At 39.8% G+C, this 13,581-nt stretch overlaps 1 protein-coding gene and 1 long non-coding RNA gene across 9 annotated transcripts; one reads left to right on the forward strand and one right to left on the reverse strand.

Moving 5' to 3' along the window:
- Positions 1-694: 694 nt before the first annotated feature.
- On the reverse strand, positions 695-2,073 carry LOC133723536 (putative clathrin assembly protein At4g40080). The gene has a single exon (XM_062150387.1). The coding sequence runs from the start codon at positions 1,902-1,904 to the stop codon at positions 816-818; it is 1,089 nt and encodes a 362-aa protein (XP_062006371.1). The 5' UTR covers positions 1,905-2,073; the 3' UTR covers positions 695-815.
- A 7,793-nt stretch (positions 2,074-9,866) lies between these two features.
- Positions 9,867-12,423, forward strand: LOC133723545 (uncharacterized). Of its 8 annotated transcripts, XR_009853108.1 has the most exons (5): positions 9,868-10,184; positions 10,314-10,345; positions 10,491-10,733; positions 11,518-11,961; positions 12,129-12,423. It is a non-coding gene; the product is annotated as an uncharacterized LOC133723545 (long non-coding RNA). The 8 variants fall into 8 exon arrangements; XR_009853103.1 differs by having other exon boundaries at positions 9,867-10,184; positions 10,314-10,733; XR_009853113.1 differs by lacking the exon at positions 10,314-10,345 and having other exon boundaries at positions 9,869-10,184; positions 10,514-10,733.
- The last annotated feature ends 1,158 nt before the right edge of the window (positions 12,424-13,581 follow it).

Genomic DNA, 13,581 nt, shown 5'->3' on the forward strand with positions numbered 1-13,581 from the left:
GAGTTGAAGATGAAAAGCCAAAGGCCAATGAAAGAGTTGATGATGAAAAGCCTAAGCCGCCCCCAACTTGTTTTTATGGGTCTAGCTTCCTGCTGTCTAAGTTGGTTATGGGAAAGTACATAACATCAAATGCATCTCTATATTTATCTATTACAAAAATAAGACATTTTAATTTGATCAAACATTATAGTTATTTAGATACAAAAAATATATTTTTAAAATTAATTTAAGATAAACTTTCAGGGCTCAAGTGGTAGTACTTTAAGCGGTCTTTTGAAAATTAATTCAGATAAACTTTTAGACTTCCAAATTTGATTGAAATTTAGGATACTCAAAACGTTGCTATTGTATCATTTGAATGGTGCGGCAATATTGCACAGTTTGAAATATCTAATCTAAAGTTAATATCATACTTTAAGATCTTGTTTGCATAATGCGGAATATCCACTCTAGAACTCGTAGATTTTGTTGTCATGCAGAGATAATTCAAACCATATGAAATATTACTCATAACTTCACCATTTCCTGGATTAGACTCCAATATCAGATACTCACCGGCTAATGTTTATGATCTAGCATTATATAATATATAGTTATAGTATTTAAAGGGAACACTAGGTTTCTTACAGAATTGTGAACCAATAAGTAGATTGAGTTGATTTAATAACCATTAAAAAAAGAAAAAGAAAAAGAGTTGATTAAATAAAAGAAGTGTGTCGTATTGGATCAAAATTTGGACAAATGGAGCCACAGAAAAATAACAAAAATCACAATTCCACAATCTACATCACAATAATTTCACAAAAAAAAAATCATCAAGGACATGATTCCAAGCTCACCTTCAACCTTCCTGAGGAGAATCGGACCGAGTCATACGACCTTAAAACTCGGTCATCAAACCGAGCCGACTCACCCACACTGTCTCTCCTCACCGCCATCACCACCAACTTACCACCCTCTTTCTCTTTCTCTTTCTCTTTCTTAACCCTTCCCTTCATCTCTCTCATCAACCCCCAAAACCTCTCTACCAAATCACTCTTCACCGCCGACGACACTGTCAGAAGCCTCTCCTTGCAATCCTCCGACCTCTTTAACGAGCTCAGCAACTCGACCGAGTCGCCAAAGCTCATGCAACTCAGTCTCTCATCAAACTCCTTGACTCGGACCGAAACCTCGTTCATTGCGGCAATCTGGTCCTGGCCCACCAAACCCAATATCTCGCCGACCAACCTGTTACCGTTCAAACTTGAAAAGTCAGGCCGCCGGCAAATCTCTTCCAGTAGACTCACCAGCGACTCGGTCTCCCTAACCAGGTCGGAATTCATGAGCGCTGAGATTCTCTCTTCTTGTCTGTCTCTATCGGCAAGGCACGAGTTCGATCCTAAGAAGAAACCTAAGAACCGAGAAGTGATGATGAGGTTTTCTACGTACTGTCCGTACCATCTGACCCAGGACGAGAGGTCCCAGGAAATGGGGCTAGAGTTGTCCCGGAAGTTGGAGAGTTTAAGGTAGTTTCTGCCGCCAGTGGAGGGGAAGACGGAGAGCTGGTCCTGGAGGATGAAGGAGCCGTACTTGACGATGTGGTGAACGGCGATGAGGCACTTGAGTGCGACGGAGGAGTTTTGGGTGGTTTGGAGGCGATCCATGAGGGCTTCGATGGCGGCGGAGGCGGTGGCACGCGAGCTGTGTCCGAAGGAGAGGAGCGTGGCAAGGTGTTTGGCTGGTGGAGGTGAGAAAGGGTCGTGGGTGGTGGCGCGGAGGAGGGCGAGGTGGAGAGATTGAGATGATTGAGGAGTACTGCTGGCAGCGGTGTTGATTGTGGAGAGGATTGCTGCTTTGCTCTGAGAGGCTTTGTCTTTGATTGCCCCCATTAGAAGGTCTTTGATCTTTGTTTTCCGTCCCATGGAGTTGGATAGAAGAGGATACGATCGAACTGAGAGAGAGAGAGAGAGAGAGAGAGAGGGAGGTCGGTGGGGGTTTGAGTTGAATTTTATGGGTTGTGGGGGTTTGATTATTACGAGCGAGGGCCTTGTCACAGAGTTGTCACATTCTACATTTCTACCTAGCACATTTTAGAAAGGGATTCTTGTAACCAAAAAAAAAAAAAAAAAAAGAAAGGGGTTCTCATACATCAAATCGCATGTGGGATTATTTTTCAATGCTATTCCCATCCACTAGTTATGATTCGTTCCTTTTTCAACTCCATTTAATAATTTGGTGAAAAACTCTACTTGTATTTCTTATAGTTTATGCTAAATTAACTAAAACGATCAATGGACAACATTTTTATGCAATAATGGATCGAATTTGATCAAACCCTAGGTTCAAGAGCGGCGGCGGAGATCATTGGTCGTGATTTCATGGGATCGGCGGTTTCTCTTTCGCTGGGACTAGGCAAATCCTTGTTCCCTCATCATCGTGAAGTTGCCAACAATTGCTTTGAGCAGTTGTTGCCTTGCCGATCAGGATTATAATCGGGTAACGCCGTAACGTGTTAAGATCAACACCCTAAATGAAGAGAAAATGCAAAGGAACGAAGGAAAATAAAGAAGGAAAATAAGCTGATATTCATTGATGAGTCTGAGGGTTACATCAGAGGAGATTATATACTCCTGATCCTGTGGACACGTGTCGCACATGGAGGAGCAATATGGGATAAAACCATAATCGGGTTAACTAAGCATGAGGGGACTAATTAACAGATAACAACCTAATTAGCAAATCATGAAAATGCCATTTTTTCATAACAATCCAGCCTCCATAAGAGAAAGCTTGTCCTCAAGCTTGGAAATCAGGAAAACGCTGCAGAATTTCGTCAGCTTCCTCCCATGTAGCTTCCTCCTCAGTGGTCCCCAGCCATTGGATTAACCAGTTGGTTACTGGCCTGTTTCCCTTTTTGACAAGCTTCCTGTCCAAAATCTTAGCAGGATACCACCTGGGGTTATAAGGAGCAATGTTGGGAGGTAAATGGGCAGAGACCACAGCTGCATCACCAACTTTCTTCTTTAACAGAGACACATGGAACACTGGGTGTACCCTTGCAGAACTTGGGAGCTTCAGTTGATATGCTACTTTACCAATTTTCTTCTCAACCTGGTATGGCCCATAAAACCTAGGAGCAAGCTTATGGATAAGTCTTTTCTTCACTGACTGCTGTCTATAAGGCTGGAGCTTCAAGTAAACCCAATCCCCTTCAACAAAACTTCTTTCAGAATTGTTCCTGTCATAGAAATGCTTCATCCTTGCCTGTGCTATATGCAGATTCCTTTCGATAATAGCCAAGAGTGCATCCCTAGTTTGGAGCTGCTGATCCACAGCTTCTACAGATGTGGAGCCTGGTGTATACACTCTAATGGCAGGTGGCTCATATCCATATAAAGCCTGAAATGGTGTCATGCCAATTGCAGAATGGTGAGCAGTGTTGTACCAATATTCCGCCCAAGGTAATGCCTCAACCCATGAATGAGGTTTCTCCCCCACAACACATCTCAGATATTGCTCTAGAGTTCTGTTAAGATTTTCAGTTTGGCCATCCGTTTGTGGGTGGTAAGCTGAACTCTTATCCAAAGAAGTACCTTGAGCCTTGAAGAAAGCTTCCCAAAAAGTACTTAAGAATATTGGATCTCTATCAGAGATGATGGACTCAGGCATTCCATGGAGTTTAAAAACATGGTTGACAAAATGTTGGACAATGGTTGCAGCAGTGTAGGGATGAGCTAGGGGTATGAAATGACCATATTTAGTCAATCTATCCACTACCACCATAATTACAGTCTTACCTGAGGAAGTTGGTAGGCCTTCAATGAAATCCATGGAGATCATGGTCCAAGCTTTCTCTGGGATCACATTAGGCTGCAGGAGACCTGGAGGTTGGATGGTTTCATAATGATTCTGTTGACAGCTATGGCAAGTAGCTACATAGGTCTTCACATCTTTGTGTAGCCCTGGCCAGGCAAAGGATCGTGTAATTCTTTTTTTGGTTCTGTGAACACCAGCATGTCCTCCATTATACCCATCATGAAATTCCTTGATGATCTTAATTCTCCAACCTCCTGTTTGGGGAACATATATTTTGTTCCTGTATAATAGTTGAGAGTTCAGCATGGAATAATGTGGTGAGTTGCTGGACCCTTGCATCAATTGTTGGACAATGTCCTTTGCCTCAAGATCAAGTGCAGATGCTGCCTGAATGTCTTGCAAGTAGTCATGCACAGGTGAAGAAATTCCAGCCATTGCATTCAGTGTCCCATACTTAGAAATGACCTCAGCATTGACACTACTTAATTCCTCCCTCCTTGATAAGGCATCTGGGGCTGCATTGTTCTTACCAGACTTATAATGAATCGAGTAATCATACCTAGCAAGCTTCAACAACCATTTTTGTTGAGTGGGAGTGGAAATCTTCTGCTCTAAGAAATATTGAATTGTTCTGTGATCTGTATAAATTTTAAAGTGGTTTCCCAACAAATATGGCCTCTAGTGTTGAACTGCAAAGACTACAGCTAGCATTTCCTTGTCATAGACCGATAGAGCAATGTGTCTTGGGGCTAAAGCCTTGCTGAGGAAGGCAATGGGATGCCCTTCTTGGGACAGTACTGCTCCAATGCCTACCCCTGATGCATCACATTCAATTACAAACTCCTTTGAAAAATCAGGTAGTGCCAAAACTGGGGTAGTCATGAGGGCCTGCTTCAAATTATCAAATGCCGCCATAGACTCTGGGGTCCATTGAAAGCCCCCAATCTTCAACATATCAGTGAGTGGTCTGGCTATAGTGCCAAAGTTTTTAACATACTTTCTGTAGTATCCTGCAAGACCGAGAAAACCTCTTAGCCCTTTCAAAGTGTGTGGCCTACTCCAACCTTTGATACACTCAATTTTGGCTGGATCCACTGCAACTCCTTGAGCACTGATGACATGTCCCAAGTACTCCACTGTTGGTACCCCAAAACTGCATTTACTTTGTTTAACCTTCAGTGAGTGTTGTTGCAAAGTCTCAAATATTTTTTCTAAATGTTCTACATGTGCCTCCAAGGATGAACTGTAAACCAAAATGTCATCAAAGAATACTAAAGCAAACTTCCTCAAATGATCTCTCAACACATCATTCATGACAGATTGGAAAGTAGATGGTGCATTTGTTAGTCCAAATGGCATAACTAAGAACTCATAATGGCCATTATGTGTCCTGAAAGCAGTTTTACTTACATCTGCAGGGCTCATTCTTATCTGGTGATAACCAGATCTCAGGTCCAGTTTGGTGAAAATGGTTGAGCCATGAACCTCATCCAACAACTCATCCACTACTGGGATTGGGTATTTGTCTTTGACTGTGGCTGCATTCAAGGACCTGTAATCCACACACATTCTCCATGTCCCATCTTTCTTTTTGACTAATAGCACTGGTGAAGAGAAAGGGCTCACACTTGGCTTGATCACCCCATTAGCCAGCAGTTCCTGCACAATCTTTTCTATCTCAGCTTTCTGAAAATGTGGATACCTGTAGGGTCTAACACTCACAGGTGGTGTGTTAGGCAGGAGCTCAATCTTATGATCTTGTGTTCTGGCTGGAGGTAGTGATGTTGGGGTAGCAAAAATCTCAGCATATTTGGTAATGAGAGCTTGTAACTGTGGGTGAGGTGACTCCACCTTGTGGTTCATCACTCCTGGTATAGCAGCTTGAACTTGAATTAGCATAGCCTCCCTTTCTTTCTTGAGTAATCTAGTCATGGCTTTGCAGCTGATGACTGAAGCATCAGCAGTAGTTTCTCCTTGCAGTTGATAATCACTACCCCCAACTGTGAACTTCATCTTCATGGTTTCGAAATTCCACAGAATATCTCCCAGTGATTTAAGCCAACAAGCTCCCAACACAACTTCACATCCAGTAACTGGTAGTATGTAAAAATCATCTAGAAATTCAAATTGTTGTAGCTTCAGTTGTACTCTCACTTCACCTCTAGTTTGCATTTTTGCGCCACTGGCCAAAGTCACATTAAGTGGTGAGAATTGATGTATTTGAGCCTTGGAGCCTTTGAGCAGTTGTGGATGAATAAAGTTATGTGTGGCACCAGAGTCAATCAAAACATGAACAACTCTTTTGTTGAAAAGTCCCTGAAGTTGCATAGTGGCTGGTTGTGCATTGCCTCCTCCCATAACCTGTAACCTTATCAATGGCTCATTAATATCAACAATTGGGGGTACCTCCAGTAACTGTGTCTCATCTGCCTCTTCTGTCATTTCATCTTCATTGGGAATAATTTCCATACTCATTAATTGGCCCTTTTTTCTGCAGTTGTGCCCCGGTTTGTAAGGCTCAGCGCAGAAGTAGCATTGATTCCTAGCTCTTCTTGCTTCAAACTCAGCATCAGAAAGTTTAACTCTGACACTATTGTTTCCATGTGAGGACCCTGAGTTGCCATGAGTGGTCCGAGGAGTGAAAGGAATTCCACTTGGCTTAGCATTAGCCCTAACATCAGTTGTAACTTTGTGACTGACCCCTGAGGCTGTCTTGGCATTGTAAGCAGTTCGTGAAAAGTTTTGATGGCCTTCACTTCTTGTCTCATAGACTCGCGCAAGCTCACATGCTTCATATAGGGTTCGAGGTTTCTGAGCTTGCACATCCACCCTTATCTCTTCTTTCAAACTACCTATAAAGCAAGACAAAAGCACCTCAGGTGGGAAGCCAGGTGCCCTTCGTGATAACTTTGTGAACTGTTCCATGTACCCTTCTACAGTACATGTTTGATTCATTCTAGCTAAGGCCGCTTGATACTCAGACCTATTGTAGCTGCTGAATTCCCGCATTAGCAAATCAGCCAACCCCTGCCAAGTACTTGGAAATTCATGCCTCAACATATACCATCTATCCGAGGCTTTATCAGATAGATGCATGGTGGTAATTGATAGCTTCCTATCTTCAGGTATTTGGTAAAACTCAAAGTACTGATCTGCCTTGTTAAGCCACTCAACAGGATCACCTCCACTAAACACACTGAACTCCAATCGCATCTGCTTCATCGTGGGTAAATTTGGATCAACATGTGGTGTGAACAAAGGATTAGGATATACTTGGTTGAGTGGGTAGCCATAGTGCGGAGAAATGACCTGATATGGATGTTGATGAGTGTTCGAGACATGGTGAGTGGTAGTAGTAGTGGCATAAGTAGGCGGTATATGAAGTGTGGTGGTATTGGATGTGAAAATTGGGGTGATGCAAATGACAGGGTGGGTTGGCCAACTGATGATGGGAAATTGATCATGGTAGTGGAATAAGGTCCCGAATAAGTCATTGTGAAAAGATCAGGACCTTGCATTGTTTGACTGACTCCTTGCATATTCTGCATATTTCCTGGCATCATTCCAGCATGATAAGGGCTAGAAAATGTAGAAAATGTGGGGTAAGGTTGTGAGTTGCTCAGATGGTGAGACTGATGGTTATTAAAAGTGTTACCAATAGAGTGACCAGCAAATCCGATTGACCCAAAGCTATGCAAAGGTTTGGATCCAACATCATTCACCATAGTTCGATCTCGACCACTACTATGAACAAAATTAACAGTAGCACCACTACAACAAAAAGTCTCTTTAGCGACCAAGTTTTTCGCGAGGAATTTATTTTCCTCACTAAATATCACATTTCACGAGGAATAATTAAGTTCCTCACTAAATGCCATTAGGTTTTTTACGAGGAACATATTTTCCTCCCTATATATCACTTTTTACGACGAATATTTCAGTTCATCACTAAAGGTGACCACAATTTGGTCTCTCACATCGTCGTGTTATTAGCGAGGAAATATGAGACTTCAGTGACGAATTTTTTCATCGCAAAAACAACATTCAACGAGGAAATAATGATTTCGTCGTTATTTGTTTGGCGGCAAATTGTTTAGGACCCGCCTAATTTGATGGCGACAAAAATATGGTTTCCTCGCTGAAAATCTATTTTCTACGAGAAACCATTTCCTCGTTAAAAGAAACAATTAGCGATGAAATAACACTTTCCTAGTTATTAGTTTGGTGGATAATTGAGTAAGGCCCGCCAAATTCATTGGCGACAAAACTATGGGTTTCTCGCTAAAAGTCTATGTTCTACGAGGAACCATTTCCTCGTTAAAAGAAACAATTAGCGAGGAAATAACTCTTTCCTCGTTATTAGTTTGGCGGATAATTCAGTAAAACCCGCTAAATTCATTAGCGACAAAACTATGGTTTTCTCGCTAAAAGTCTATGTTCTATGAGGAACCATTTCCTCGTTAAAAGAAACAATTAGCGAGGAAATAACACTTTCCTCGTTATTAGTTTGGCGGATAATTGAGTAAAACCCGCCAAATTCATTAGTGACAAAACTATGGTTTCCTCGCTAAAAGTCTATATTCAACGAGGAATCATTTCCTCACCAAAAGAAGCAATTAATGAGGAAACAACGCTTTCCTCGTTATTAGTTTGGTAGATCGAAAATTGTGTTAACTTAGCTTAAGGAACAGATTTTCATATTTTGACCACTTTTCAATCGCATACTCACATCTTAACCGTTCAATTTTTAGGTATATATGAGTAGATCAATTTTGCAAATTTTTAGCAAAACTGATGATCGTTAAGGTATCTAAAACTGCAATTTACACAAACGGTTCAGGTTGGACAGATTCCATTTGTTCGTGTAAATTGCAGTTTTGGATGCTTTAACGATCATCAATTTGACTGAAAATTTGTAGAGATGATATACTCATATATACCTAAAAACTGAACGGTTAAGATGTGAATATGTGATCAAAAAGTGATCAAAATATGGAAATCCATTCCTTAAGCTAAGTTAAGAACCTCCTTAGCAGAGCAAGATTCTATATGTGATATATATATATATATATATATATATATATATATATATATATATATTCTCACTCCTCAATTCCTTCCCTCTGATCTTCCGCTCACTACACACACACACACACACACACACATATATTTAAATAACTATTCTCACTCCTCAATTCCTTCCCCTTGATCTTCTGCTCACTTTGCATACTTGACGTTTCCACTAAGGGACTCTTCTTTATGCATATTACTATATTACATGTGACTCACTATGTAATTCCAATTCAAATGCTCTAGTTTTATAACACTCTTTTAAGATGTAGAACTTAGAAGAAAAGTAGACGATCACATTATGTTCAATATGATCATCATGATAATTCATGATAATTAATAACTAAATGGTACTCAATTTAGCTTAAAGTTTTACAAAAATGATCTAGGAGTGATGTCCTAAGGAACTATTTAGATCATCAAAATAAAATTCTATAGAAGATCTCGCACCAGACACTAGATTATTGATACTATGCAAAGTTGCAAAGTTGCGACTTGCCCATACGAACCTTCGAGCACCAATACCTCCCGGCAGTAGTGTCTCTGTCATGCAATCCCTCTCATCTATCTCACCTCTTTTAGTTTCTCTTCTTCTCATTAGTACCCTAAATCTCGAATAGGGTTTTCAGTGTTGCAGAATTTCATTCTTTTATAATTTTGGTACTGCTAATCTTTTCTTGTTGATGTCATAGTAAGTTAGAGGCTCGACTAGAAGGCAATTGCATTGCTGACCAATGACTACTACTAAGAATGTAATAGAACTTTTTTGAAAATCCGATTCTAGATCATCTTTTATATGAAAAGAGTTTAGTGTATTAGGATTTTATTATCTATAAAAAAAATTTAAATGTTTGTTAGCCAAAATATGTTTTTTTTACGTAAATACCCCTTATAGAGATACTATGAAAACCACATTATTGAACAAGGATAAACAAGTAAAATTACAAAGTAAAAAAAAAAAAAAAAGGTTATATTTTGATCTTTTATTAAAGGGAACTAGCCTCCTTGTCCTTCGGGAGATCATTTGTTTTCTTTGGTTTTCTCTTCGCGGTGCCTAGGACGGATAAACCCTAACCAGATCTTCGCCATGCCCGGGCCGGATGGCTGGCTCCTCCTCCGGCAGCGGCACCGCCCCCCAGCCCCCTCACAAGCCTTCTTTTTCTTCTCTGGTCGTCCCGGTGCGGCCTCCACCGCTCGGCTTCAACATTGACTAGCTTCCGTTGCCGTTCATGGAGAATGGTGTGGTTTCAGTTCGTATCTCGGAGGCTCCTTTCCTCGGTGGTCTAGAACGCTGCAAGACAAACCTTGTGGGCAAGGTTGTGCTTCGCTTGCTCAAGTTTGGGTTCGGACTGGTCTTTTCAAATTGAATGAATATATGTTGAATTGTTGATTATCATTCCCCGTTTCTGTTGATTATCTGATTCAAATTGAATGAACTATTACAGTTTGAACTGGTGATTGTTTGAATATCATTTTGGTTTGATTCAACGGTATAAATAATTGAAGCATAATATTAGTGTGTGGTAACTTTTCTCAAAGATACCAATTGAGGTTTATGCTGTAATACTATAAAAGTATAAATGTCTAATACACTAATATGAGTGATAATATATTCATATTAGCTTCTGTCTTGTGGATGGTGTAGTGGAGTAGGTCCTGTACTTGGCATAATGTTTTGGTAATGATTAATTACAGAGGTATGCTGAGTATACTTAGTATGCATTATGTAGACATGTATCCTAAAGACATGTGATTTGATTCTAGGCATTTTGTTATGCAAGGCGCTTACCATTTTTTTGGACTCAAATGTCCCAGCATGGCTTGCTATCTTTGCTGCAGTCATCCTTGTACTTGCTTTTACGAAGGTAAAAGTTTGCATTCTGAAAAGTCTCCACTTTCAGTTATGTAATAAGGCATGAAGAATCAGTGTTATTTACTCTTCTTTTGTAATAAGGCATGCCATTTTTGTAGTTAATTATTTCATTTTTGCTGGTAAGTACCAGTTCCAGCTGAAACTATTATGATACTGTGGTTTTGATTCTTGAAATACTGCAGCAACTTATTATCAAGGCTTTGTTTGCTTCACGAAAAAGCTGCATGAAAAATAATTTTGAGGGAAACTCAGTTCTATGTGTCTTCTTCTTTCTTTTGTTTTCTTTTCTTTCAATATATAAAGGTCCCTGAAGTAGGAAAGCATGTGTGTAGGTTTTGTCTATTGATGAGATAAGAGATCAAGGTAGTGTGGTGAATCGCTTCCTTATAAGGCTATATAAGGAGATAGTGAGTATACAGCTAGACTTAACTACAGACAACAATATGCTAGTTATAGGTGAAGCAACATATGCTGATGATCTCATGTGGTTTGATGCAAGTGTGAATCCAGAAAAGATAATATGTGATTATTTACTTGCAGTGACATAAAATTTCAAAAAGAGTGGAGATTGACATTATGGTAGTGTTAATAACAACTCCCTATATATAGATAGATATTGTGTTATCTAATTGTATGTCTGGGGAATAAGATATATTCCAGATGTAAGGGCAGTGTTGGGGTCTCAAATTACTATATGAGTTGGCCCTATTATTTTATAGAGCACCTTACTGTATTGAAGATCATATACTAATCAGTCCCCTTTTTTAATCATACAGGTTCCTCACTAATTCTTATCTTTGGGAAGAGGCTCCACCAATTCATACCGCTTCCTTGCATTTTGGTTACCTCCTCCATGTATCTAACCTTCTGTATAGTTCTGTTAGTTGCAACAGTTAAAGGCCAATCCTGATAGAAGTGCAAAATGCAGTCATTGAGGCTGGTCTTGATAAATCTAGAGAACCTTTAGTTACACTTATCGTGCAAAATGGAACCGTTAGAAAGGGGGACATAGTAGTGTGTGGAGTAGCCTTTGGAAAGGTTGGTTGATTACTCCTTGTTTTGATGTAATCATATGTAATGTTGACAAAAGATGAAAATCCTCATTTATATTATTTGTCATTTGGGTTCACAGGTCTTGTCAGCTTCTAGCTTAAGAGCTCTTGGGTCTGATGGTGAAGTAGAAGGGATTGGTTAAGTTGTGGCCTTAGACAATGATTAAGGTAATTCTCAGATTCTCTGCCTGATAACCTTTTAGAAGGATTTCTGCACCACTGTGTGTTTCCTGCAAGTATTCTATGAAACTACTAATGTTGTTTTAGTGACTGTCCCATACTTGAACTTTGATTAGGAACAAGAATCACATACGAGGATGATTTATTGCTTGTAGTCTTGTAGATAAGGGGAGCTTGCGCTGGAAGGAGCTCATTATTTGACAACAGGGGAGCTCGTGAGTCTCAGGGAGCAGCAGCTTGTGGACTGTGATCATGAGGAAGTGAGAGGCTTGTCTTGTTAAGCTTTCTTGAATAAGAGCTAAAGCTGCTAGTATATGCTTTTGCCTTTGAAATATAGGTTTGGATCTTTTTCTTCAAGTCTGAGAATAATGAACTACCAAGAGAGTTTTGTACTGTAAACCATATGTAAACCATGTTTGCTGCAATATAAGTTTCTTCTGTTCCAAAATCCTTGCTATGTTCTTTTATTTCCTTTATTATTTTGTTGATTGTTTGAATAGTTTTGAATAAAGAATTCTCTTTGTAGAATGAAATAATATGTACTGCCGACATGTCATATTGTAATATGCAGACAACTGTAACAGAAAAGAATATTTCCTCGCTATAGACTAAAATTTAATAATGACAAAAGTGAATTTTCTCACTATAGATTTCAGTTCCTACACCGACGGAAAAAACATTTCTCGCTGATTATTTTTAGTGAGATAACTTTTTCTTGCTAAAAGGATACATGTTACAATGAAACAAAATTTCGTCGCTGAAAATGGTTTAAAGAGAGGAAGAACTTCCTCGCCAAAGCTATTTATAATGACGAAAATATTTTCGCCGCAAAAACAATAGTTCACTTTTTTTTTATTATTTATAATTTTTTATTTATTCATTATCATTAGCGAGGAAATACATAATTTAGCGACGAAAACAAGTTTGTCAGAAAATATATTTAACGACTATTTTCTGATCCTCGAAATTTTTTAACGAGGTAAAAGTATGAGTTTGGGTGAGGAAAAACATTGTCGCCAAAGATTAACAGCAAGAAAAATTAATTTTCTCGCGAAAAAGGTTTGTCGAGAAAATAGTTTTTTCGTCGCTAAAACTTTTCTTGACGAGCTTTCTCCGATGAATTGAAAACGAAAAAAATTTCCTCGTGGAAATATTACAGCGATGAAATGTCGGTTTTTAGCGAGGAATAAGTTCCTCGCAAATGAGGTTTTTTGTTGTAGTGTACTAGTAGCTTGCTGGGAAGAGTTAATTTCCACACCAACATTCAAAGCACCAGTAACCAATTGAGAGTTGTTAAGTTGTGAAACGTTACCCTCAGATCTAGCCACCTCAGATCTAGCCACTGGGGATGAACACGAAGCGGCGGTCACTGATGGAGATGAGCCGACCGGCAAAGGTAGAGATCCAAATCTCACTGTCCCATCCGGCTGAGAAATCGCTATACTCCCCTGATTGACGAGCTCCGGCGAGGGAGTAGGTATGTGCTCCTTGACGATGGTTGTGAGCTGTTGCTTGAACTCATCCATCAGCATGGACTTGAAATTGGTCAAAGAAGTGGCCATGGCTTCCTGTAAGGAAGCCTGCATTGAATCGAGTCTGGAGCTGGTC

The sequence above is a fragment of the Rosa rugosa genome, chromosome 1 (assembly GCF_958449725.1).
Source record: "Rosa rugosa chromosome 1, drRosRugo1.1, whole genome shotgun sequence".
Lineage (NCBI taxonomy): Eukaryota > Viridiplantae > Streptophyta > Magnoliopsida > Rosales > Rosaceae > Rosa > Rosa rugosa.

What these genes read in the sequence shown, in the direction of transcription:
- LOC133723536 (XM_062150387.1), bottom strand. Translation starts at nt 1,904, where the DNA reads ATGGGACGGAAAACAAAGATCAAAGACCTTCTAATGGGGGCAATCAAA.